The 25,533-nt window shown below is 58.4% G+C and overlaps 1 protein-coding gene across 1 annotated transcript; it reads right to left on the minus strand.

Annotated features, from left to right (window-relative positions):
- Nucleotides 1–7,837: 7,837 nt before the first annotated feature.
- Nucleotides 7,838–23,194, minus strand: LOC144678088 (valine--tRNA ligase, mitochondrial-like). Its single transcript, XM_078538005.1, has 8 exons — nucleotides 23,083–23,194; nucleotides 22,719–22,787; nucleotides 17,250–17,328; nucleotides 16,665–16,792; nucleotides 13,885–14,037; nucleotides 9,399–9,608; nucleotides 8,540–8,651; nucleotides 7,838–8,089 (listed from the first exon to the last, which is right to left on the minus strand). The coding sequence occupies exons 1-8, from the start codon at nucleotides 23,170–23,172 to the stop codon at nucleotides 7,860–7,862; spliced, it is 1,071 nt and encodes a 356-aa protein (XP_078394131.1). The 5' UTR covers nucleotides 23,173–23,194; the 3' UTR covers nucleotides 7,838–7,859.
- Between the last annotated feature and the right edge of the window lie 2,339 nt (nucleotides 23,195–25,533).

A 25,533-nucleotide genomic window follows, 5' to 3' on the forward strand; every position in this document is an offset into this window, starting at 1 on the left:
GTCGCGACCTCCCATCACATGCAGAGAGGGTCCAGAAGCACATGACACCAATAACCATGGATGGGAGTGGGGCGGAGGGGCCTGGGAGGTGGGGAGCAGAGCAGAGGGGGCTGGGGGAGAGAGGGAGCGGAGAGCGGAGGGGGCTGGGGAGAAGGGGAGGGGAGAAGTGGGGCGGAGGGCCTGGAGGTGGGAGCAGGAGCAGAGGGGGCTGGGGAGAAGGGGGAGCTGAGGGGGCTGGGGAGAAGGGGGAGCTGAGGGGGCTGGGGAGAAGGAGCTGAGGGGGCTGGGGAGAGGGGAGCTGAGGGGGCTGGGGAGAGGGGAGCTGAGGGGGCTGGGGAGAAGGGGGAGCTGAGGGGGCTGGGGAGAAGGGGAGCAGAAGGGGCTGGGGAGAGGGGAGCAGAAGGGGCTGGGGAGAGGGGAGCAGAAGGGGCTGGGGAGAGGGGAGCTGAAGGGGCTGGGGGAGAGGGGAGCAGAGGGGCTGGGGAGAGGGGGAGCAGAAGGGGCTGGGGAGAAGGGGAGCAGAAGGGGCTGGGGAGAAGGGGGAGCTGAGGGGGCTGGGGAGAAGGGGGAGCTGAGGGGGCTGGGGAGAGGGGAGCAGAAGGGGCTGGGGAGAGGGGAGCAGAAGGGGCTGGGGAGAGGGGAGCAGAAGGGGCTGGGGAGAGGGGAGCAGAAGGGGCTGGGGAGAGGGGAGCAGAAGGGGCTGGGGAGAGGGGAGCAGAAGGGGCTGGGGAGAGGGGAGCAGAAGGGGCTGGGGAGAGGGGAGCAGAAGGGGCTGGGGAGAGGGAGCAGAAGGGGCTGGGGAGAGGGGAGCAGAAGGGGCTGGGGAGAGGGGAGCAGAAGGGGCTGGGGAGAGGGGAGCAGAAGGGGCTGGGGAGAGGGGAGCAGAAGGGGCTGGGGAGAGGGGAGCAGAAGGGGCTGGGGAGAGGGGAGCAGAAGGGGCTGGGGAGAGGGGAGCAGAAGGGGCTGGGGAGAGGGGAGCAGAAGGGGCTGGGGAGAGGGGAGCAGAAGGGGCTGGGGAGAGGGGAGCAGAAGGGGCTGGGGAGAGGGGAGCAGAAGGGGCTGGGGAGAGGGGAGCAGAAGGGGCTGGGGAGAGGGGAGCAGAAGGGGCTGGGGAGAGGGGAGCAGAAGGGGCTGGGGAGAGGGGAGCAGAAGGGGCTGGGGAGAGGGGAGCAGAAGGGGCTGGGGAGAGGGGAGCAGAAGGGGCTGGGGAGAGGGGAGCAGAAGGGGCTGGGGAGAGGGGAGCAGAAGGGGCTGGGGAGAGGGGAGCAGAAGGGGCTGGGGAGAGGGGAGCAGAAGGGGCTGGGGAGAGGGGAGCAGAAGGGGCTGGGGAGAGGGGAGCAGAAGGGGCTGGGGAGAGGGGAGCAGAAGGGGCTGGGGAGAGGGGAGCAGAAGGGGCTGGGGAGAGGGGAGCAGAAGGGGCTGGGGAGAGGGGAGCAGAAGGGGCTGGGGAGAGGGGAGCAGAAGGGGCTGGGGAGAGGGGAGCAGAAGGGGCTGGGGAGAGGGGAGCAGAAGGGGCTGGGGAGAGGGGAGCAGAAGGGGCTGGGGAGAGGGGAGCAGAAGGGGCTGGGGAGAGGGGAGCAGAAGGGGCTGGGGAGAGGGGAGCAGAAGGGGCTGGGGAGAGGGGAGCAGAAGGGGCTGGGGAGAGGGGAGCAGAAGGGGCTGGGGAGAGGGGAGCAGAAGGGGCTGGGGAGAGGGGAGCAGAAGGGGCTGGGGAGAGGGGAGCAGAAGGGGCTGGGGAGAGGGGAGCAGAAGGGGCTGGGGAGAGGGGAGCAGAAGGGGCTGGGGAGAGGGGAGCAGAAGGGGCTGGGGAGAGGGGAGCAGAAGGGGCTGGGGAGAGGGGAGCAGAAGGGGCTGGGGAGAGGGGAGCAGAAGGGGCTGGGGAGAGGGGAGCAGAAGGGGCTGGGGAGAGGGGAGCAGAAGGGGCTGGGGAGAGGGGAGCAGAAGGGGCTGGGGAGAGGGGAGCAGAAGGGGCTGGGGAGAGGGGAGCAGAAGGGGCTGGGGAGAGGGGAGCAGAAGGGGCTGGGGAGAGGGGAGCAGAAGGGGCTGGGGAGAGGGGAGCGGAAGGGGCTGGGGAGAGGGGAGCGGAAGGGGCTGGGGAGAGGGGAGCGGAAGGGGCTGGGGAGAGGGGAGCAGAAGGGGCTGGGGAGAGGGGAGCAGAAGGGGCTGGGGAGAGGGGAGCAGGAAGGGGCTGGGGAAGAGGGGAGGGGGCTGGGGAAGAGGGGAGGGGGCTGGGGAAGAGGGGAGCAGGGGCTGGGGAAGAGGGGAGGCAGGAGGGCTGGGGAAGAGGGGAGGGGGCTGGGGAAGAGGGGAGCAGAAGGGGCTGGGGAAGAGGGGAGCAGAAGGGGCTGGGGAAGAGGGGAGGGGGCTGGGGAAGAGGGGAGGGGGCTGGGGAAGAGGGGGAGAGGGGGCTGGGGAAGAGGGGAGGGGGCTGGGGAAGAGGGGAGGGGGCTGGGGAAGAGGGGAGGGGGCTGGGGAAGAGGGGAGGGGGCTGGGGAAGAGGGGAGGGGGCTGGGGAAGAGGGGAGGGGCTGGGGAAGAGGGGAGGGGGCTGGGGAAGAGGGGAGGGGGCTGGGGAAGAGGGGAGGGGGCTGGGGAAGAGGGGAGGGGGCTGGGGAAGAGGGGAGGGGGCTGGGGAAGAGGGGAGGGGGCTGGGGAAGAGGGGAGGGGGCTGGGGAAGAGGGGAGGGGGCTGGGGAAGAGGGGAGGGGGCTGGGGAAGAGGGGAGGGGGCTGGGGAAGAGGGGAGGGGGCTGGGGAAGAGGGGAGGGGGCTGGGGAAGAGGGGAGGGGGCTGGGGAAGAGGGGAGGGGGCTGGGGAAGAGGGGAGGGGGCTGGGGAAGAGGGGAGGGGGCTGGGGAAGAGGGGAGCGGGCTGGGGAAGAGGGGAGGGGGCTGGGGAAGAGGGGAGCAGAGGGGGCTGGGGAAGAGGGGAGCGGGCTGGGGAAGAGGGGAGCGGAGGGGGCTGGGGGAGAGGGGAGCGGAGGGGGCTGGGGAAGAGGGGATCGGAGGGGGCTGGGGAAGAGGGGATCGGAGGGGGCTGGGGAAGAGGGGATCGGAGGGGGCTGGGGAAGAGGGGAGCGGAGGGGGCTGGGGAAGAGGGGAGCGGAGGGGGCTGGGGAAGAGGGGAGCGGAGGGGGCTGGGGAAGAGGGGAGCGGAGGGGGCTGGGGAAGAGGGGAGCGGAGGGGGCTGGGGAAGAGGGGAGCGGAGGGGGCTGGGGAAGAGGGGAGCGGAGGGGCTGGGGAAGAGGGGAGCGGAGGGGGCTGGGGAAGAGGGGAGCGGAGGGGGCTGGGGAAGAGGGGAGCGGAGGGGGCTGGGGAAGAGGGGAGCGGAGGGGGCTGGGGAAGAGGGGAGCGGAGGGGGCTGGGGAAGAGGGGAGCGGAGGGGGCTGGGGAAGAGGGGAGCGGAGGGGGCTGGGGAAGAGGGGAGCGGAGGGGGCTGGGGAAGAGGGGAGCGGAGGGGGCTGGGGAAGAGGGGAGCGGAGGGGGCTGGGGAAGAGGGGAGCGGAGGGGGCTGGGGAAGAGGGGAGCGGAGGGGGCTGGGGAAGAGGGGAGCGGAGGGGGCTGGGGAAGAGGGGAGCGGAGGGGGCTGGGGAAGAGGGGAGCGGAGGGGGCTGGGGAAGAGGGGAGCGGAGGGGGCTGGGGAAGAGGGGAGCGGAGGGGGCTGGGGAAGAGGGGAGCGGAGGGGGCTGGGGAAGAGGGGAGCGGAGGGGGCTGGGGAAGAGGGGAGCGGAGGGGGCTGGGGAAGAGGGGAGCGGAGGGGGCTGGGGAAGAGGGGAGCGGAGGGGGCTGGGAAGAGGGGAGCGGAGGGGGCTGGGGAAGAGGGGAGCGGAGGGGGCTGGGGAAGAGGGGAGCGGAGGGGGCTGGGGAAGAGGGGAGCGGAGGGGGCTGGGGAAGAGGGGAGCGGAGGGGGCTGGGGAAGAGGGGAGCGGAGGGGGCTGGGGAAGAGGGGAGCGGAGGGGGCTGGGGAAGAGGGGAGCGGAGGGGGCTGGGGAAGAGGGGAGCGGAGGGGGCTGGGGAAGAGGGGAGCGGAGGGGGCTGGGGAAGAGGGGAGCGGAGGGGGCTGGGGAAGAGGGGAGCGGAGGGGGCTGGGGAAGAGGGGAGCGGAGGGGGCTGGGGAAGAGGGGAGCGGAGGGGGCTGGGGAAGAGGGGAGCGGAGGGGGCTGGGGAAGAGGGGAGCGGAGGGGGCTGGGGAAGAGGGGAGCGGAGGGGGCTGGGGAAGAGGGGAGCGGAGGGGGCTGGGGAAGAGGGGAGCGGAGGGGGCTGGGGAAGAGGGGAGCGGAGGGGGCTGGGGAAGAGGGGAGCGGAGGGGGCTGGGGAAGAGGGGAGCGGAGGGGGCTGGGGAAGAGGGGAGCGGAGGGGGCTGGGGAAGAGGGGAGCGGAGGGGGCTGGGAAGAGGGGAGCGGAGGGGGCTGGGGAAGAGGGGAGCGGAGGGGGCTGGGGAAGAGGGGAGCGGAGGGGGCTGGGGAAGAGGGGAGCGGAGGGGGCTGGGGAAGAGGGGAGCGGAGGGGGCTGGGGAAGAGGGGAGCGGAGGGGGCTGGGGAAGAGGGGAGCGGAGGGGGCTGGGGAAGAGGGGAGCGGAGGGGGCTGGGGAAGAGGGGAGCGGAGGGGGCTGGGGAAGAGGGGAGCGGAGGGGGCTGGGGAAGAGGGGAGCGGAGGGGGCTGGGGAAGAGGGGAGCGGAGGGGGCTGGGGAAGAGGGGAGCGGAGGGGGCTGGGGAAGAGGGGAGCGGAGGGGGCTGGGGAAGAGGGGAGCGGAGGGGGCTGGGGAAGAGGGGAGCGGAGGGGGCTGGGGAAGAGGGGAGCGGAGGGGGCTGGGGAAGAGGGGAGCGGAGGGGGCTGGGGAAGAGGGGAGCGGAGGGGGCTGGGGAAGAGGGGAGCGGAGGGGGCCGGGGAAGAGGGGAGCGGAGGGGGCCGGGGAAGAGGGAGGGGAGCGGGCCGGGGAAGAGGGAGGGGAGCGGGCCGGGGAAGAGGGAGGGGAGCGGGCCGGGGAAGAGGGAGGGGAGCGGGCCGGGGAAGAGGGAGGGGAGCGGGCCGGGGAAGAGGGAGGGGAGCGGGCCGGGGAAGAGGGAGGGGAGCGGGCCGGGGAAGAGGGAGGGGAGCGGGCCGGGGAAGAGGGAGGGGAGCGGGCCGGGGAAGAGGGAGGGGAGGGATGGGGGAAGAGGGGAGCGGAGGGGGCTGTGGGAAGATGGGGACTTCTGGTGAGTTGGAGAGAAGGGATGAAAATTGGGAAAGGAATGCTTTAAATGAAAGACGGAGCCTGCTTCATTGAACAAAGACAGACTTGCATTCATATAGCAACTTTTCTCAATGACCGGACATCTCAAAGCACAGCCAGTGAGGTACAATAGAAGTGTAGTCACTGCAGTAATGTCACTAGTACCGCGAATGCTGGAAATCTGAAATAAAAACAGAACATGCTGGAAATAATGAGCTGGTCTGGTAACAACTGCGGAATGGTTATCGACCTGAAACATGAACTCTTTCTCTCTCCACAGGCACTCTCAGACCCACTGAGAATTTCCAGCACTTTCTGTTTTTTTCCCAGTTTTCTTCAGGAAGTACCGGTGCGGAGAGATGGGGTGAAAGATTTATTTCTGTGCTACACCGTTCTGTAACTCAATATGAAACTGAGCATGGAATTGGCCAATGAATTTTACTGCTGCTAAGCGCGGGGTGGTACTTTGTCATAGAAAGAATAAGGCGTCCACAGGCTGCTTGGAAAATAGATGGTTAAACGGGATGGAGGGACTGGGGGAATCTGGAGGTACGGATTCGCAAACCATCAAAAGTAGGTTAACAGGATATGAAAAGCAAATCGAGCACTGTGGTTAATTTCTAGAGGGACTGAATTCAAAAGCAGAGGCTTGTTAAGAGGCTTTGGTCAGACCACAGTCAAGATCGCTAGTGAACCATACTATTTAAAAAAATAATAAAAATTTCACCAGCGAAGGTGCAAAAATGATCTCCTCGGACGAATTTAACTACTGAGAGGTTATAACAGTGGGGAAACATCGAACAGGCTGGCGCCCTTTTCTCTGGGGAGGGGAAGAACGGGGGGGCGAGCTGAAAGAGATATTTAAGGTTATGAAAGGGTTGACATGAAAAAGAAACTTCTCTATCCAAAGGGGTGGTGAGAACGTGGAACTGAAGTGGTTCGAACAAAGAGCATAGATGCATTTAAGAGGAAGCCAGACAATGCATTTGAGGGAGAAATGGTCGATTGAAATAAGGAAAGATGGGAGGTTTGAAACATCTGGGATAAATGGCCATATGTTGTGTGCCATATATCCTCTGTAATCCCACGTAAAGATGTTTCTATTTATCAGGAAATTCAAAGCGAAGGGCCTTAAATATAAGATGGTTACTACTAAATCCAGTGAGGAACTATGAAAAATGTGAATATTGCTGAAAAATGTTATCTAAGCTTTTTGGCTTCAGAACAAACACAAGAATACCAAATTTCAAAATGCAACATTCCAATTCTGAGAAATGTCTTTACCCAGAGCATGGTTAGAATGTGGAACCTGTTACTGCCTGGGGTCATTGAGGCAAATTGCATTAATGCGCTCAAGGGGAAGCTGGAAAAGCACACGAAGGAGGATACGATGATCGGGTGAGATGAAGCACAGGTGGGAGGGGGCTCATGTGGAACATTAAAACCTCTGCACGGACCCGACGGGCCAAATGGCCTGTTTGTGTGTTAAAAATTCCATGTGATTGTATGGATCAGCTGCCTCGTGTTTAGACAGCAGCTGTTCTCAACAGGGGAATCTGGGGAGTCCATAGTCGGGATGTTGCTACGCTTCCCCAGGCCTATATTAGTAAATCGCCAGTGTCCTGGGTCGAGGGGGCTTATCAGATCCCTGGTGTTTGACAGCACCATCCCCAACCCACAAGCTCCACCATTCAAAAGGAAAAGGGCAGCAGGCACATGGAAAGTTTCCTTCCAAGCCACACACCATCCTGCCTTGGAACTATATCAGTGTCCTTTCACTGTCGCTGGATCAAAATCCCGGAATTCCCTCTCTAACAGCGCTGCAGCATCTTCACCACACGGACTGCAGTGGTTCAAGAAGGTGGCTCATCGCCACCATCCGAAGGGTGTTAGAAATTGGACAGCCAGGTGGAGGGGTACACTGGAGCCTGATCTTTGTATTCTTACAAGCTTTTAATTACAGAGACTAATATTGCATAATACCAAGCTCCAACCAACAACCCTTCCTTCAGCCTGCTCCTTTATTATTGATATATTATACTTAGGCTTTAGGGCGGGTGCAGAAAAGAGAAATGTGAATGGTGCCAGGGATGAGGAACTTCAGTTAAGCGGCTAGATTGGTGAAGCTGGGCTGTTCTCCTTGGAGAAGGTTGAGAGGAGGTTTGACAGAGGTATTCAAAATCATGAGGGGGTCTGGACAGAGTAGATGGGGAGAAACTGTTCCCATCGGTAGAAGGGTTGAAAACCAGGGAACACTGATTCAAGGTGATTGACAAAGCAGCTAGGGCCGGCATGAATAATAACATTTTACGCAGCGAGTGGATAGGGTCTGGAATGCAGAGCCTGAGAGTGCAGTGGAGGCAGAGTCAACCAAGGCTTTCAAAAAAGAGAATTGGACAATTGCCAGAAGAGGAAAAGAAACTGCAGGGTCACAGGGAAAGAGTGGGGCAGCGAGGCAAGGTGATATGATCTTGCACAGAGCTGGCAGGGACAAGACGGGCTCTCCTTCTAGGTCAAAACCGTTCTCTATGAGCACAGGTGAGTCTCCAATTAATATCCACCAACTGAATACAATTAACACCTAATTAATGCACAATTAACAAAAGAACAAATCAGGGATGAGCAAATAAATACACTAATCAAACTTATTTTTAAAAGAAAAAGAAGAATAAATTGGCAATGATGTGTGTGTCCTGACTGCCGCCTACCTTCAGGAGCAGGTGAACCTGACAGTGCTGGTTGACAACTGCAATCGTGCAGCCCACAGGCGCATCCTCTCCAGGGGTCAGCAACTCCACGGAGCCCGACCGAGACAGCGTCTGGAGGGGGACGAGGAAAGGTCCCAGCCTGCCACCCGCATCCTCATCGCAGGAGATGTACACTGCGGATTAACACAGAGGAGCCAGTTAACTAAATGCTGGGGAGGGGCAGAGAGAGGGATCAGACCAGTGTCACTGAACACAGGCGGAATAGAGGAATGTTGCCAGGTAGCTCCTGGGACACACAGCCTTCCTGGAGACAGTCTCTGAATCCACTCCTGGTTCCCAAAAGGTGCTGCTCTCAGCCTCATTACATGGGGCTCTTCCCATCCCCGCGCTCAGCTCCAACACGTCCTTTAAACCTGTCGCTGCTGCTTGTGGAGGGTCCCAGAGGGAGAGGCCAAGCAGCTACATCGGGATCAGCACTAGACGGTAGCACCGGGGCTCGGTGCCTTATTTATCTCCACATTCTACCTCAACGCTCGGACGTTTATCCTGACGTTGTACCCAGTGCCCGTGTGTTCATCGGCCGTGCGTACACAACGCACGGATCACTTTTCCCCGGTACTTACATTCTGGTCGCGCTTTGGTCAGCTGATAATCAGCGCGCACTGCTCGCACCACACGGACCACTTCCTGCACAAACAGGAAGTCCAACTCTTCCTGAGGATAATGCCAGTCTGGCTGAAAGAGAAAGGACAATGTCCGTTACGCTAAACGCCTCCCCTCACACCCACCCGCACGTGGCGTGGAGAAGGGGGTGGGTGCATCAGCCACTAATGTAACTGCAAACCCACTCCCCTTCACTCTCCCTGCTGGCTCTGAATCAGCAGCATCTGGCGCTGTGCTGAGGCACAAAACTCGGTGATGGCCTGGGGTCCAAACAGCAGCCGTGCTGATTTAAGCCAGGTGGCAGAAAGAGGAGAACGTGGAAAGGCGTTGAACAAGACAGAGACTGAGACATGCTCTGGACGTTGGATGAAATGAGAAACTACAACACTGAAGCCCCAAAGTGGAATTATCCCAAAACACACATGAAGTAACCACCGTCAGAATGAGCAGCCGGTGAACAGAGAAAACCCGGGAGCTAAAAACAGCTCCATGTAACCCTCACCCCCACTGACTCACCCCCCCGCCCCGCCCAGCTCCCAACCTCCCGCCCCACTCATCCCCCACCCCACCCAGCCCCCCCACCTCACCCAGCTCCCCCGCCCCACCCAGTTCCCAACCCCCCCGCCCCACTCATCCCCCCCGCCCCACTCATCCTCCACACCACCCAGCTCCCAGCCCCCCGCCCCACCAGCTCCCAGCTCCCCAACCCGCCCAGCCCCCAGCCCCGGCCCAGTTGACCCAGCTCCCTGTCACCCTACCATCCCAGAACCGCACAAACCCAGCTACTCCACCCCAGTGAACCCCCCCCCCGCAACGTACCAACTCACTGACAGATGGATACCGGGTGACACAGATACTAGGCTGGCGGTGTTGGTGATGACTCGGTAACCGTTGCCAGAGTTCCTCGGTTAGATAGGGCATGAACGGTGAGAGCAGGCACAGAGCCCGCTCGGTGCTCAGGTACAGAATCTGGTGCACACTCTCGAGCGGTGAACACTCCCCACTCCGCAGCACTGGCTTCACACACTCCTAAAACCGAGGAGGAGAGATGAAAAATCAGCAAGGAGCGACGAGAGATAGGGAGAGGAAGCAACAAGTGAGGACAATGAGGGGAGGGGGTGTGGGGAGGTGTGGAGGGGGGGAGGGGGAAGAGAAAAGGTTGGGGGTGGGAAATAAAGAGCAGGTAATGGATTGGGGTGGGGGGGGGAGGTGGAATGAGAGGGGGCAGAGACCAGGGGACAGGGGAGGGCAAGGGAGCAGGGGAGAGAAAGGAGGGTGAAGGAGATAGGTGGGGGGACAGAGAGAGAGAGAGGAGGGAGAAAACAGATGTGAGAAAGAGTGGGAGCAGAGAGAGAGAGGGGGGAGGGGGGGCGAGAGAGAGAAGGGGGAGGGGGGGGGCGAGAGAGAGAAGGGGGAGGGGGGGTGAGAGAGAGAGAGAGAGAGAGAGGGGGGAGGGGGGGCGAGAGAGAGAAGGGGGAGGGGGGGTGAGAGAGAGAGAGACAGGGAGGGGGCAAGAGAGAGACACGGGGGAGGGGGGCGAGAGACACGGGGGAGGGGGGCAAGAGAGAGACACGGGGGAGGGGGGCAAGAGAGAGACACGGGGGAGGGGGGCGAGAGACACGGGGGAGGGGGGCGAGAGACACGGGGGAGGGGGGCGAGAGACACGGGGGAGGGGGGCGAGAGACACGGGGGAGGGGGGCGAGAGACACGGGGGAGGGGGGCGAGAGACACGGGGGAGGGGGGCGAGAGACACGGGGGAGGGGGGCGAGAGACACGGGGGAGGGGGGCGAGAGACACGGGGGAGGGGGGCGAGAGACACGGGGGAGGGGGGCGAGAGACACGGGGGAGGGGGGCGAGAGACACGGGGGAGGGGGGCGAGAGACACGGGGGAGGGGGGCGAGAGACACGGGGGAGGGGGGCGAGAGACACGGGGGAGGGGGGCGAGAGACACGGGGGAGGGGGGCGAGAGACACGGGGGAGGGGGGCGAGAGACACGGGGGAGGGGGGCGAGAGACACGGGGGAGGGGGGCGAGAGACACGGGGGAGGGGGGCGAGAGACACGGGGGAGGGGGGCGAGAGACACGGGGGAGGGGGGCGAGAGACACGGGGGAGGGGGGCGAGAGACACGGGGGAGGGGGGCGAGAGACACGGGGGAGGGGGGCGAGAGACACGGGGGAGGGGGGCGAGAGACACGGGGGAGGGGGGCGAGAGACACGGGGGAGGGGGGCGAGAGACACGGGGGAGGGGGGCGAGAGACACGGGGGAGGGGGGCGAGAGACACGGGGGAGGGGGGCGAGAGACACGGGGGAGGGGGGCGAGAGACACGGGGGAGGGGGGCGAGAGACACGGGGGAGGGGGGCGAGAGACACGGGGGAGGGGGGCGAGAGACACGGGGGAGGGGGGCGAGAGACACGGGGGAGGGGGGCGAGAGACACGGGGGAGGGGGCGAGAGACACGGGGGAGGGGGGCGAGAGACACGGGGGAGGGGGCGAGAGACACGGGGGAGGGGGGCGAGAGACACGGGGGAGGGGGGCGAGAGACACGGGGGAGGGGGGCGAGAGACACGGGGGAGGGGGCGAGAGACACGGGGGAGGGGGGCGAGAGACACGGGGGAGGGGGGCGAGAGACACGGGGGAGGGGGGCGAGAGACACGGGGGAGGGGGGCGAGAGACACGGGGGAGGGGGGCGAGAGACACGGGGGAGAGGGGCGAGAGAGAGAGACGGGGGAGGGGGCGAGAGAGAGGGAGACGGGGGAGGGGGGCGAGAGAGAGAGAGAGACGGGGAGGGGGCGAGAGAGAGAGAGAGAGACGGGGGAGGGGCGAGAGAGAGAGACGGGGAGGGGGCGAGAGAGAGACGGGGGAGGGGGCGAGAGAGAGAGACGGGGGAGGGGGCGAGAGAGAGAGAGACGGGGAGGGGGCGAGAGAGAGAGAGACGGGGAGGGGGCGAGAGAGAGACGGGGAGGGGGCGGAGAGAGACGGGGGAGGGGGCGAGAGAGAGACGGGGGAGGGGGGCGAGAGAGAGACGGGGAGGGGGCGAGAGAGAGACGGGGAGGGGGCGAGAGAGAGACGGGGAGGGGGCGAGAGAGAGACGGGGAGGGGGCGAGAGAGAGACGGGGAGGGGGCGAGAGAGAGACGGGGAGGGGGCGAGAGAGAGACGGGGAGGGGGCGAGAGAGAGACGGGGAGGGGGCGAGAGAGAGACGGGGAGGGGGCGCGAGAGAAAGACGGGGAGGGGGCGAGAGAAAGACGGGGAGGGGGCGAGAGAAAGACGGGGAGGGGGCGAGAGAGAGACGGGGAGGGGGCGAGAGAAGAGACGGGGGAGGGGGCGAGAGAAGAGACGGGGAGGGGGCGAGAGAGACGGGGGAGGGGGCGAGAGAGACGGGGAGGGGGCGAGAGAGACGGGGAGGGGGCGAGAGAGACGGGGAGGGGGCGAGAGAGACGGGGAGGGGGCGAGAGAGACGGGGGAGGGGGCGGAGAGAGACGGGGGAGGGGGCGAGAGAGACGGGGAGGGGGCGAGAGAGACGGGGAGGGGGCGAGAGAGACGGGGGAGGGGGCGAGAGAGACGGGGGAGGGGGCGAGAGAGACGGGGAGGGGGCGAGAGAGACGGGGAGGGGGCGAGAGAGACGGGGGAGGGGGCGAGAGAGACGGGGGAGGGGGCGAGAGAGACGGGGAGGGGGCGAGAGAGACGGGGAGGGGGCGAGAGAGACGGGGAGGGGGCGAGAGAGACGGGGGAGGGGGCGAGAGAGACGGGGGAGGGGGCGAGAGAGACGGGGGAGGGGGCGAGAGAGACGGGGGAGGGGGCGAGAGAGACGGGGGAGGGGGCGAGAGAGACGGGGGAGGGGGCGAGAGAGACGGGGGAGGGGGCGAGAGAGACGGGGGAGGGGGCGAGAGAGACGGGGGAGGGGGCGAGAGAGACGGGAGAGGGGGCGAGAGAGACGGGGGGGCGAGAGAGACGGGGGAGGGGGCGAGAGTGGGAATTGGAGACAAAGGGAAAGAGGCAGTAGAGAGGGGGTGAGGGGGTGGTGAGAGAGGGAGAGCAAGAGATAGTGAGAAACACACCCTAAAACAAAGAGGCACAGTGAGAAATGCACCTTAACACAGTCAGTGAGAAATGCCCTTTAACACATTCAGTGAGAAATGCACCTTAACACAGTCAGTGAGAAATGCACCTTAACACAGTCAGTGAGAAATGTACCTTAACACAGTCAGTGAGAAATGCACCTTAACACAGTCAGTGAGAAATGCACCTTAACACAGTCAGTGAGAAATGCACCTTAACACAGACAGTGAGAAATGCACCTTAACACAGTCAGTGAGAAATGCACCTTAACACAGACAGTGAGAAATGCACCTTAACACAGACAGTGAGAAATGCACCTTAACACAGTCAGTGAGAAATGCACCTTAACACAGACAGTGAGAAATGCACCTTAACACAGACAGTGAGAAATGCACCTTAACACAGACAGTGAGAAATGCACCTTAACACAGTCAGTGAGAAATGCACCTTAACACAGTCAGTGAGAAATGCACCTTAACACAGACAGTGAGAAATGCACCTTAACACAGTCAGTGAGAAATGCACCTTAACACAGACAGTGAGAAATGCACCTTAACACAGACAGTGAGAAATGCACCTTAACACAGTCCGTGAGAAATGCACCTTAACACAGTCCGTGAGAAATGCACCTTAACGCAGACAGTGAGAAATGCACCTTAACGCAGTCAGTGAGAAATGCACCTTAACACAGTCAGTGAGAAATGCACCTTAACACAGTCAGTGAGAAATGCACCTTAACACAGTCAGTGAGAAATGCACCTTAACACAGACAGTGAGAAATGCACCTTAACACAGTGGGACGCACTGTGCTCTCGAGTCTCAGAGTGACTGATGGTGCTCACTGCTGTATCGGGTCTTAGTGTAGTGGGTACATGAGACACCCAGACGTGAGCATGTCCGAGCATAATGAGAGAGAGGAGCATGTGTGAGAGGGGGAGAGAGAGAGGAAGGGGGTGAGAGAGAGGGAGGGTGGGGTGGCGGTGAGAGAGAGAGAGGAGCATGTGTGAGAGGGGGATAGAGAGAGGAAGGGGGTGAGAGAGAGAGGGTGGGGTGGCAGTGAGAGAGAGCAGCATGTGTGAGAGGGGGAGAAAGAGAGGGAGGGTGGGGTGGCGGTGAGAGAGAGAGAGGAGCATGTGTGAGAGGGGGAGAGAGAGTGGAAGGGGATGAGAGAGACGAGCGATAGAGAGACAGTAGCAGGTGAGAGAGAGGATTGAGCATGTGTGAGAGAGAGAGATGCTTCACACTCACCAGGTAAACGTCACACAGGTCGTGGAGCCAGAATCGGTGTATGGCGGAGGTCACTGCTTGGAGGTTGTATTCCTGGAAGCCCTGGTCACAGGCTGCGATGGTGCGGAGGAGCCGGCTGAGGATCCAGCGATCAATGGCAGCTGCTGGATGAACCTGGGGACAGGAGGGTAATCCCCGACACTTCCAGTCACCACTCGATTAACCGCACCCTCCTCGTGATTCCACCCGCACCCCGCCCCAATCCTCCCCAACCTCCACTCCCCCACCCTGCACCCGACTCAGGTGAGAATATTCACTGCACCTCGGATCCCGAGCCTTTGGGGGAAAATCCAGACAGCGGGAATCCGAATCACCAATGTCCTTTAGGGAAGGACCCGCTGTTCTCCCCCTTACCTGCCCTGCCGTGTACACGACGCTAGCCCCAGAGCAACGGCCGAGAGAACAACTCAATCAAATCTGAAGAAGAGTCATACGGAGTCGAAACATTAACTCTGTCTCTCTCTCTCTCTCTCTCTCCGTGGATGCCGTCCGGCCCGCTAAGTTTTTCCAGCTGTTTTTGTTTTCCGATTTCCAGCAGTCCGCAGTATTTTGCTTCAAATCAAATCAACGCCTGACTCAAGGGATGGGAGGTGCCGGTCTTGCCAACCTGGGGTTTCGTTTAATTTCAAAACGCACCGACAATAAAGCTCTGGCCCGGGAAGGACAGTGGCCCTTGCGCTGTAACCCACGGGACGTGGACCGGCTGAGACAGACAATTTGTTTTCTTTATTGTTTCAAGGGAAGAGCCGGCACTCGTTGCCCATCCCTAATTGCCCTTGAGCTGAGCAGCTTGCTGGGCCATTTTGGAGGGCAGTTAAGAGTTAACCACGTTGCTGAGAGCCAGGTCAGGTTAAGGCGGCAGATTTCCTTCCCTGAAGGACATTAGTGAACCAGATGGATTTTTTTTTTTTTAACAACAATGGTTTCATGGTCACCGTCACCGAGGCGAGCTTTAAATCCGATTAATCAAATCTGGAATTAAAGTTCCCCCAGCTGCCCTAGTTGGATTAGAACCCATTTTGCCTGGGCCTCTGGACTACCGGTCCAGCGACAAGACCACGACGCTGCAGTCTCCCCTCTCCTGTCCGTGATGCTCTGTCTCGTGGGGCCAACTGTTCCCCTCCCACTGTCCTCCCGAGCCCATTTTCACACAATCCCTCCCTCCAAACAACCCCAACAGCAGCTCCCAGAAAACAGGCTGATGCCAGAGGGAGATGTAGAGTCAGCGCTCTCCCGCCGGATATTTTGGGGGGGGGGGGGGTCAGCCCAACCTGCAAGCCGATTGGGCGAAAGGGGTGCTGTGGCCTCAGCGACTCCAGGAGACAGGGTGACAAACACGTGCCCGACAATACCGCGAGAGTGTTGGTCAATCCAGCTGATCGCCAACTCCGCTCCGACCAGCCGGGTTTTCTCAATCACCATCAGTTTGGGTGTCAAACCCGCATGGGAGAACATTCCGGGAGCTCCACAGGCCAAAGTAATAAAGCGGAATAACTCAGGATTCCCAAAAAAGCCAGCCTAGCTTCCCCCCCACTCTAACCACCATGGGAGACAGCTCATCACCCCCACCCCACCCACCACCACCAGCCCCCTCACGACATGAACATCTTTAACCCAGAACATAGCCCCACCCCAAGATATTTCTCCCTCTCAAGGGTATCCCTACTCTGAACCATACCCACCCTAGAAAATCCGGGATAATCCTCCCCCAACGCCCGGGATAATCCTCCCCCAATACCTGGGACAATACCCCCCCTCCTCCCCCAATACCCAGAAACACCCATCCAAGCCCATGGCTTTTGACAATGGCCCCACACCCAGGACCTGGGACAGCCCACTGCCCCTCTCCCCTCGAGATGACCCACCTGGGACACCCCCTGCCTCATACCTGGGGCACAGCACGAACACCTTGGACACCCCATCCAATCCTCAAAGGCATTGCGATCCAGGACATCCCCCTCACACCCACCCACATACCCCCACCCCACAAGAAACACCCCCACCTCTCCCCACCCTGAACATCTCCAACCCTCATCCCAGATACATCCTGCCCACCTCTCTCACACAGACATGCCCATTCTCCCAGATACATCCCCACCCCACCCCCACCTCACATGCCCATTCCTCCAGAGACATTTTCACCATCCACCTCAGAGACAAGCCCATTCCAAGTCATTCCCACTCACCCCTCTCATACAGAGACACGCCCTCTCCCACAGATACATCCCCACCCCACCCCCACCTCACATGCCCATTCCTCCAGAGACATTTTCACCATCCACCTCAGAGACAAGCCCATTCCAAGTCATTCCCACTCACCCCTCTCATACAGAGACACGCCCTCTCCCACAGATACATCCCCACCCCACCCCCACCTCACATGCCCATTCCTCCAGAGACATTTTCACCATCCACCTCAGAGACCACCCCTCTCATACAGAGACACGCCCGATCCCCCAGATACATCCCCAACCCACCCAGAGACACACCCATTCCCCCAGAGACATCCCTACCCCGCCAGAGACATTCCCACCCACCCCCCACAGAGTACGCCTGTTCCCCCAGAGATATCCCCACCCATCTCTCACAGAAATTGTCCATTCCCCAGAAACATCACCACCCCCGCCGCACAGATATGCCCATTCCCGAGACATCCCCACCCCTCTGATACACGCCCATTCCCCACACACAGAGACACGCCCATTCCCACAGAGACATCCCCACATGCAGCTCTCTCTCACCATATCTGTTGGCCAAGGCTGGAAATTCTCAGGCAGAGCAGAAAACGTAAACTTCATGGCGTTCCAGATCTTGTTACAAAATCGGCGGGAGCTCAGGAACGTTGCAATATCCAAATTAATGTCCTCTCCTGGGTTTTGGGGAGCGGGAGGGAAAGTGGGCCAGGGAAGGGGAAAAGAAGGGGGGGTGGGGGGGGGGGGGGGGGAGAGGTGGTGTGTGTGCGCGTGTGTGAGAGACAAAGAGAGAGAGAGAGAGAGAGAGGGAGGGAGAGAGAGAGAGAGAGAAAGAGAGAGAGAAAGAGGGGAGGTGTGAGAGAGAGAGAGGGGGGTGTGTGAGAGACACAGAGGTAGGGAGCGAGGGGGGAGGGAGCGAGGGCATGGTGTGAGAGAGGGGGAGGGGTGCGAGAATGGGGAGGGGGGTAAGAAGGGGGAAGGGTGTTGTGGGGGGGGGGGGGGGGGGGGGGTGGGGGAAAAAGTGCAACCAGAATGTGTTAATGAGACAGATGTGGAAAGAGGGACTCAAGAGAGAGATTAACCCGAATATTAGAAAGAAAGCACATCTATATTTCAGTTCCTATTGCTGCTCACCCTGACACTTGTACGAAGACAGGGAAAAGCGGAGAGCATCTGCACCACATTCTGGGATCCCGCGTGGAAAATCCCGTTTCTGTAGGGGGGGGTGGAGAGAGAAAAATGAAAGTGATTCGTCACTGTCTCTTACCCCCTCCCTCCTGGATTAACATCTCCGAATCTTCCTGTAATGACGCGCGCCAAATTCCACCAGGAAAACCTGGAAATACCGGGACAACGATCTGTATTTATTTAGCACCTTCAGCGTCGTAAACAATTCACTTGGCACTTTTGAGGAGCCTCAGAGAGGGATGGACGGCAGGAGGTAAAAGGCCTAATGAAAGAGATCACGAGTAAGTGCGTTCTTCCCAATCCCACCCCACGTGGCCGTGTTTCGAAGGTCTCCCTATCCCCGGACTGCCCTCAGCACACAAAAAAATCTCTCGATCTCAGCCTTGAATGTACTCAATGGTGGAGCGTCCACAGCTCTCTAGGTAGAGAATTTCAAAGATCCAAAACCCAGACTACAGAAATATCTCATCATCATCTTCCTAAATCATAACTGTACGTGTGTTCGTCATAGTGATATCTTTCAGAAAGTTTTGTACAGTTGTTCTGCGAAGATACAAATCAGGAGCAGGAGTAGGCCACTCGGCCCCTCGAGCCTGCTCCGACATTCAATAAAATCATGGCTGATCTGATTGTAACCTCAATCCCACATTCCTGCCTACCCCCAGTAACCTTTCACCCGCTTGCTTATCAAGAATCTATCTAGCTCTGCCTTAAAATATTCAAAGGCTCTGCTTCCACTGCCTTTTGAGAAGAGAGTTCCAACGACTCAACCCCCAGGGAAAAAATTTCTCCTCATCTCTTGTCTTAAATGAACGCCTTTTTTTTAAACAGTGACCCCTAGTTCTAGGTTCTCCCACAAGAGGAAACATCCTCTCCACATCCACCCTGTCAAGACCCCTCAGGATCTTAAATGTTTCAATGAAGTTGCCTCTTGCTCTTCTAAATTTCATTGGATACAAGCCTAACCTGTCCAGCCTTTCCTCACAAGACAACCCACCCGTTCAAGGTATTAGGCGAGTAAACCTTCTCTGAACTGCTTCTGACGCATTTAGATCTTTCTTTAAATAAGGAGACCAGTACTGTACACGGTATTCCAAATGTGGGCTCACCAGTGCCCTGTACAACTGAAGCATAACCTCCCTACTTTTGTAATCAATTCCCCTCACAATAAATGATAACATTCTATTAACTTTCCTAATTACCTGCTGTACCTGCATATTAACCTTTCGTGATTCATGCACTAAGACACCCAGATCCCTCTGAACCTCAGAGCTCTGCAATCTCTCACCATTTAGATAATAAGCTTCTTTTTTATTCTTCCTGCCAAAATGAACAATTTCACATTTGCCCACATTATACTCCATTTGCCCACATTATACTCCATTTGCCCACTCACTTAACCCAACTAAGTCACTTTGTAGCCTCCTTACGTCCTCTTCGTAATTTACTTTCCTACCTGATTTGTGTCATAAGCAAATTTAGCAACCATTCCTTCGGTCCCTTCATCCAAGTCATTTATATAAATTGTAAAAGTTGAGGCCCCAGCACTGATCCCTGTGGCACACCACTCATTACATCCTGCCAACCAGAAAAAGACCCATTTGTGCCAACTCTGCTTCCTGTTAGCTAGCCAATCTTCTATCCACACCAATATGTTACCCCATGCACCATGAGCTTTTATTTTCTGCAATAACCTTTGATGTGACACTTAATCCAATGCCTTCTGGAAATCTAAGTACTGTACCATCTACCGGTTCCCCTTAATCCACAGCACATGTGACTCCTTCAAAGAACTCCAAGAAATTGGTTAAACATAATTTCCTTTTTACAAAACCATGTTGACTCTGCCTGATTGCCTTGGATTTTTCTAAGTGCCCTGCTATAATATCTTTAGTAATAGAATCTAACATTTTCCCTATGACGGATGTTAGGCTAACTGGCCTATAGTGTCCTGCTTTCTGTCTCCCTCCCTTTTTGAATAAAGGAGTTATATTTGCTATTGTCCAATCCAATGGAACCTTCCCCGAGTCTAGGGAATTTTGGAAAATTAAAACCAGTGCATCAACTATCTCACTAGCCACTTCTTTCAAGACCTTAGGGTGAAGTCCATCTGGACCTGGGGGTTGGTCAGCCTGCAGTCCCGACAATTTGCTCAATACCACTTCCCTGGTGATTGTAATTTTCCCCGAATTCCTCCCTTACTTCCATTTCCTGATTTACAGCTATTTCCGGGACGCTACTTGTGTCCCATTGTGCAGCTCGCTCCAAAATAACAGACATTTCTCAGTAATTTCAGACACGATAGCAAGGTTTCAATTTATTCTTTCATGGGATGTGGGTGTCACTGGCAAGGCCAGCATTTGTTGCCCATCCCTAATTGCCCTCAAGGAGGTGGTGGTGGTGGTGAACCGCCTTCTTGAACCGCTTGCAGTCCATTATTGCTCAACTTGATACAACTGAGTTGAACCATTTCAAAGGGCAGTTAAGAATCAACCACGATGGCTCTGGAATCACATGTAGGCCAGGCCGGGTTATGACGGCAGATTTGCTTCCCTAAAAGGGCATTCGTGAACCAGGTGAGTTTTTGCGACAATTGGTGATAGGTTCATCGTTACGGAGACTCACTTTTAATTTCAGCTTTAATTAATTGAATTTAAATTCCACCAACTGGCATGGTGGGATTTGATCCTGCTTCCACAGAGCATTAGCCTGGGCCTCTGGATCACCAGTCCAGAGCCTTTACCACTATGCCACCACTTGTGGGAAGAGCATAACTGAAAGCCATCGATGTGGGAGAGTTGCTAAACAAATCGGGAATTGAACTGAAACCTCTTTACCCAGAGAGTGGTGAGAACGTGGAACTCGTTACCACAGGGAGTGGTCAAAGTGAATTGTAAAGGATGCATTTTAAGAGGGAGCCAGACAAGCAAATGAGGGAGAAGGGAATTAAAGGGTTACAATGGTAGATTTAGATCAGAAAAGATGGGAAAAGGCTCAAGTGGTGCATAAACAACATCATGGACTGGTTGGGACGAGTGGCCTGCTGCTCTGCCCTATAACCTACGGTAAGCAAGAAGTCCAGCCATATAACATGTACCTGTCCACATGTACAATATCAGCCCCAAGCTTGCAAAAGGAGTAGAACATACTATAAACGTGTTCCGAGCTAGAGAAATCGAGTATCGCAAGGTATTAGCTGAAAGAACATGCGAAAATGGATTTGGTGCCTGGAACTCATTAGGTAACAAGGAAAATTCAGTTAACAATTACATCAACCACAGCTTAATAGCTTATTGGGGAACCCCGCAGGGATCATTAGCCACAATGAATTGCCAGCGTTTATTGGACACAAACTTTCAATTATAATTTCTGTGGAAATAAGCTTGCATTTCTTAAAATTAGGATTTTGCTTCAAGCTGCCAGGAAGTGTTGCAAGAATCGGTGTCTGTAATTAATTATCCCTGCATCCCTCAATCCCATTAAAAACCATATTAACTGCTGGGAGACCATTCCACATGCCCATCAGGTCAGATGGAGCTGTAATACTATTTCAAGAGATCGCTCAGGTTTTATGAAGAGATATCTTCAGGCCGACAGTGATAACCAATTTGCAGCCGAGTATATATTCAATGAAACGTTTGTCTTCCTGTGTTTACTCCTCCGTTCAGTTCTGTTTGCTTGGTTAATAAATCCAATTTTTAAAAAAGCGTTGACCTTTTAAAGGAACGCAAGCTTTTTCCACAGAAATTATTATTGAATCTGGTCCAATAAACGCTGGCAATTCATTGTGGTTAATGATTCAAGGCTCACCAAACTAATTCCTGGGAAGGCAGGATTGTCTTATGATTGAGGAGACTGGGTCTGTATTCTCTTAAAGAGTTTAGAAGAATGAGAGGTGACCCCATTGAAGTGTACAAAATTCTTACAGGGCTCGACAGGGTAGATGCAGGACAGATGCTTCCTCTGGCTGGGGGGTGGGGATGGGCATCTAGGACCAAGGGACACAGTCTCAGAATAAGGGGTAGGCCATTCAGGAGTGAGATGAGGAGGAATTTCTTCACTCGGAGTATGGTGAATCTTTGGAATCCTCTATCCCAGAGGGCTGTGGAAGTTCAGTCATTGAGCACGTTCAAGACAGAAATCTGGAAAGTAATGACATCAATGAATATGGAGATAGCGCAGTACAGGCAGATGATCAGCCATGACCTACTTGAATGGCGGAGCAGGCTCGACAGGCTGAATGGCCTCCTCCTGTTCCTATGATAGATTTCTACAGATTAAAGACACCAAGGGATACGGGGATAGTGCAGCAAAACGGTGTTGAAGTAGATCATCAACCATGATCTCATTCAATGGTGGAGTGGGCTTGAAGGGCTGGATGGCCTACTCCTGCTCACATTTCTCATGCTCTTAACTTCTGTTCAGGAGCAAGAATTTACTCCGACAAATATAGCTAAAACTAGGGACCATAAATATCAGATAAATCCAATAGGGAATTGAAAAAAATCTTCTTTAGCCAGAATGATTTACAGAGTGAGAAACGCGTTACCACAGGGAGTGGTTAACAATAGGTGTATTTAAGGGGAAGCGAGATAAACACGAGGGGAAAAAGGAATAGAAGGGTATGCTGATAGGGTGAGATGAAGAGGGATAGGAGGGGGCTTGAGCAGAGAAGAAACACCAACTGAATGGCCTGATCATGTGCTGCACTTTCAATATAGTTCACCCTTCTATCCAGGGCTCGCTACCCACCAGCTGCCTGTGGACTGTCACCCGCTGGTAGCACCAGTCACTGGGTTGGCAGTGCAGCCATGGTCTAGGGGGATGAGTAGTGGGTGGGTGTGTGTGGGTGGGTGGGTGTGTGTGGGTGCGTGGGTGGTGAGGCTGGAGGGTGACACTGCTCACGAGGGGTACCCTGTGCCCAAACTCTGCCCGCCAACAGGCTCCAGCCGGGTGTGGGCCTAGACCCCGGGGGCCAGACTTCACAGCCTGGCACTTCTTGCTGATACCCCCCAATGGTCCCGGCTACCGAAGCATCTGCCTGGCTTTACCAGCTCGAAAGCTGCCCTGTTGCAGCAGCTTGTGGCCTCTCGTCACATTAAAAGACGCTATGTGAATATTGTTGTTGTGCAGTCCCTGGTTCAGCTAACTGGACTTCCCTCTCTTAGATGTGGGGTCAGGGGTGGAGGTGGGGTGCATGGTTCACCTTATAGAGAGCGGGAGAGAATCGATGGGTGTGGGTTTCCCCTCAGGATCTGAGCAGTGGGTGAGCAGCGGGTCAGCGAGGAGGGTCTGGGATTGGCAAGGGAGGGTCAGAGTGGGATCTGGTCACCCATCCGTCCTCGTGGGAAGTGGCGGGGCGGAGGAGTGTGCCAGATGGTCAACTGAGAGTCAGAGCAGGACGTGTGAACTCACCTGTCCCTCCTGGGCAATGCGGCTTTCTCGAGGATCCAGGTTCCCCTCCTGTAGCTTCTTGTGAAGACGCTGGAAAGGAACAAGAGGTCATCAGAGTGAGGTTCCCACCTCATGGCAGATTGTGGCAGGGGAGGGCGGGCACGGGGAGGGCGGGCACGGGGAGGGCGGGCACGGGCACGGGGAGGGCGGGAACGGGGAGGGCGGGCATGGGGATGGTAGCTTGCCCAGCTGGAGGGAAAACCACAGGGTATGGGCAGGGGGGGTGGAGGCAGAGTGGGCGTGAACAGCGAAGGTGCAGAGAATGGCACAGACAGCACTGGGATGTGATTAGCAAATCCACTCCCCTCCTCCATCAGGCTATTACCAGTAATGAGATCCCGTTGATCACGTCCAAGGGGTCGATGACGTTACCCAGTGACTTGCTCATCTTTCGCCCGTGAGAGTCTCGCACCATGGAGTGAAAGAGAACCTGGAGGAAAGGAGGAAAAACTGTTCACACAAACATGCCGACGGAGATGGAGAAGAGGGGTGAGAGGAGTGGGCCAGAGGGGGGGGACTCAGAGAGGGAGAGAGGGGGACTCAGAGAGAGAGAGAGAGAGGGGGGACTGAGAGAGAGAGAGAGAGAGGGGGGGACTGAGAGAGAGAGAGAGAGAGGGGGGGACTGAGAGAGAGAGAGAGAGAGGGGGGACTCAGAGAGAGAGGGGGGAGAGAGAGAGAGAGAGGGGGGGACTGAGAGAGAGAGAGAGGGGGGGACTGAGAGAGAGAGAGAGAGAGGGGGGGACTGAGAGAGAAGAGAGAGAGAGGGGGGGACTGAGAGAGAGAGAGAGAGAGGGGGGGACTGAGAGAGAGAGAGAGAGAGGGGGGGACTGAGAGAGAGAGAGAGAGAGGGGGGGACTGAGAGAGAGAGAGAGAGAGGGGGGACTGAGAGAGAGAGAGAGAGAGGGGGGGACTGGAGAGAGAGAGGGGGGGACTGAGAGGAGAGAGAGAGAGAGGGGGGGACTGAGAGAGAGAGAGAGAGAGAGGGGGGGACTGAGAGAGAGGAGAGAGAGAGGGGGGGACTGAGAGAGAGAGAGGGGGGGACTCAGAGAGAGAGAGGGGGGGACTGAGAGGAGAGAGAGAGGGGGGGGACTCAGAGAGAGAGAGGGGGGACTGAGACAGAGAGAGAGAGGGGTCAGAGAGAGAGGGGGGACTGAGAAGAGAGAGAGAGGGGGGGACTGAGAGAGAGAGAGGGGGGACTCAGAGAGAGAGGGGGGACTCAGAGAGAGAGAGGGGGGGACTCAGAGAGAGAGAGGGGGGGACTCAGAGAGAGAGAGGGGGGGACTCAGAGAGAGAGAGGGGGGGACTCAGAGAGAGAGAGGGGGGGACTCAGAGAGAGAGAGGGGGGGACTCAGAGAGAGAGAGGGGGGGACTCAGAGAGAGAGAGGGGGGGACTCAGAGAGAGAGAGGGGGGGACTCAGAGAGAGAGAAGGGGGGGACTCAGAGAGAGAGAAGGGGGGGACTCAGAGAGAGAGAAGGGGGGACTCAGAGAGAGAGAAGGGGGGACTCAGAGAGAGAGAAGGGGGGACTCAGAGAGAGAGAAGGGGGGACTCAGAGAGAGAGAAGGGGGGACTCAGAGAGAGAGAAGGGGGGACTCAGAGAGAGAGAAGGGGGGACTCAGAGAGAGAGAAGGGGGGACTCAGAGAGAGAGAAGGGGGGACTCAGAGAGAGAGAAGGGGGGACTCAGAGAGAGAGAAGGGGGGGACTCAGAGAGAGAGAAGGGGGGACTCAGAGAGAGAGAAGGGGGGACTCAGAGAGAGAGAAGGGGGGACTCAGAGAGAGAGAAGGGGGGACTCAGAGAGAGAGAAGGGGGGACTCAGAGAGAGAGAAGGGGGGACTCAGAGAGAGAGAAGGGGGGACTCAGAGAGAGAGAAGGGGGGACTCAGAGAGAGAGAAGGGGGGACTCAGAGAGAGAGAAGGGGGGACTCAGAGAGAGAGAAGGGGGGACTCAGAGAGAGAGAAGGGGGACTCAGAGAGAGAGAAGGGGGGACTCAGAGAGAGAGAAGGGGGGACTCAGAGAGAGAGAAGGGGGGACTCAGAGAGAGAGAAGGGGGGACTCAGAGAGAGAGAAGGGGGGACTCAGAGAGAGAGAAGGGGGGACTCAGAGAGAGAGAAGGGGGGACTCAGAGAGAGAGAAGGGGGGACTCAGAGAGAGAGAAGGGGGGACTCAGAGAGAGAGAAGGGGGGACTCAGAGAGAGAGAAGGGGGGACTCAGAGAGAGAGAAGGGGGGACTCAGAGAGAGAGAAGGGGGGACTCAGAGAGAGAGAAGGGGGGACTCAGAGAGAGAGAAGGGGGGACTCAGAGAGAGAGAAGGGGGGACTCAGAGAGAGAGAAGGGGGGACTCAGAGAGAGAGAAGGGGGGACTCAGAGAGAGAGAAGGGGGGACTCAGAGAGAGAGAAGGGGGGACTCAGAGAGAGAGAAGGGGGGACTCAGAGAGAGAGAAGGGGGGACTCAGAGAGAGAGAAGGGGGGACTCAGAGAGAGAGAAGGGGGGACTCAGAGAGAGAGAAGGGGGGACTCAGAGAGAGAGAAGGGGGGACTCAGAGAGAGAGAAGGGGGGACTCAGAGAGAGAGAAGGGGGGACTCAGAGAGAGAGAAGGGGGGACTCAGAGAGAGAGAAGGGGGGACTCAGAGAGAGAGAAGGGGGGACTCAGAGAGAGAGAGAAGGGGGGACTCAGAGAGAGAGAAGGGGGGACTCAGAGAGAGAGAAGGGGGACTCAGAAGGGGGACTCAGAGAGAGAGAAGGGGGGACTCAGAGAGAGAGAAGGGGGGACTCAG

Source organism: Cetorhinus maximus, unplaced genomic scaffold, assembly GCF_964194155.1.
Source record: "Cetorhinus maximus unplaced genomic scaffold, sCetMax3.hap1.1 HAP1_SCAFFOLD_3587, whole genome shotgun sequence".
In the NCBI taxonomy this organism is placed as follows: Eukaryota; Metazoa; Chordata; class Chondrichthyes; order Lamniformes; family Cetorhinidae; genus Cetorhinus; species Cetorhinus maximus.

Bases quoted from the DNA above. Each gene is read 5' to 3' on its own strand.
- LOC144678088 (XM_078538005.1), bottom strand. From the start codon at position 23,172: ATGGTGCGAGACTCTCACGGGCGAAAGATGAGCAAGTCACTGGGTAAC. The intron at 22,788-23,082 runs GTAATAGCCTGA...GTTCCTTTCCAG, and splicing joins TCAACGGGATCTCATTACTG to CGTCTTCACAAGAAGCTACA. The intron at 8,090-8,539 runs GTAAGTACCGGG...GTTAATCCGCAG, and splicing joins GACCAAAGCGCGACCAGAAT to TGTACATCTCCTGCGATGAG.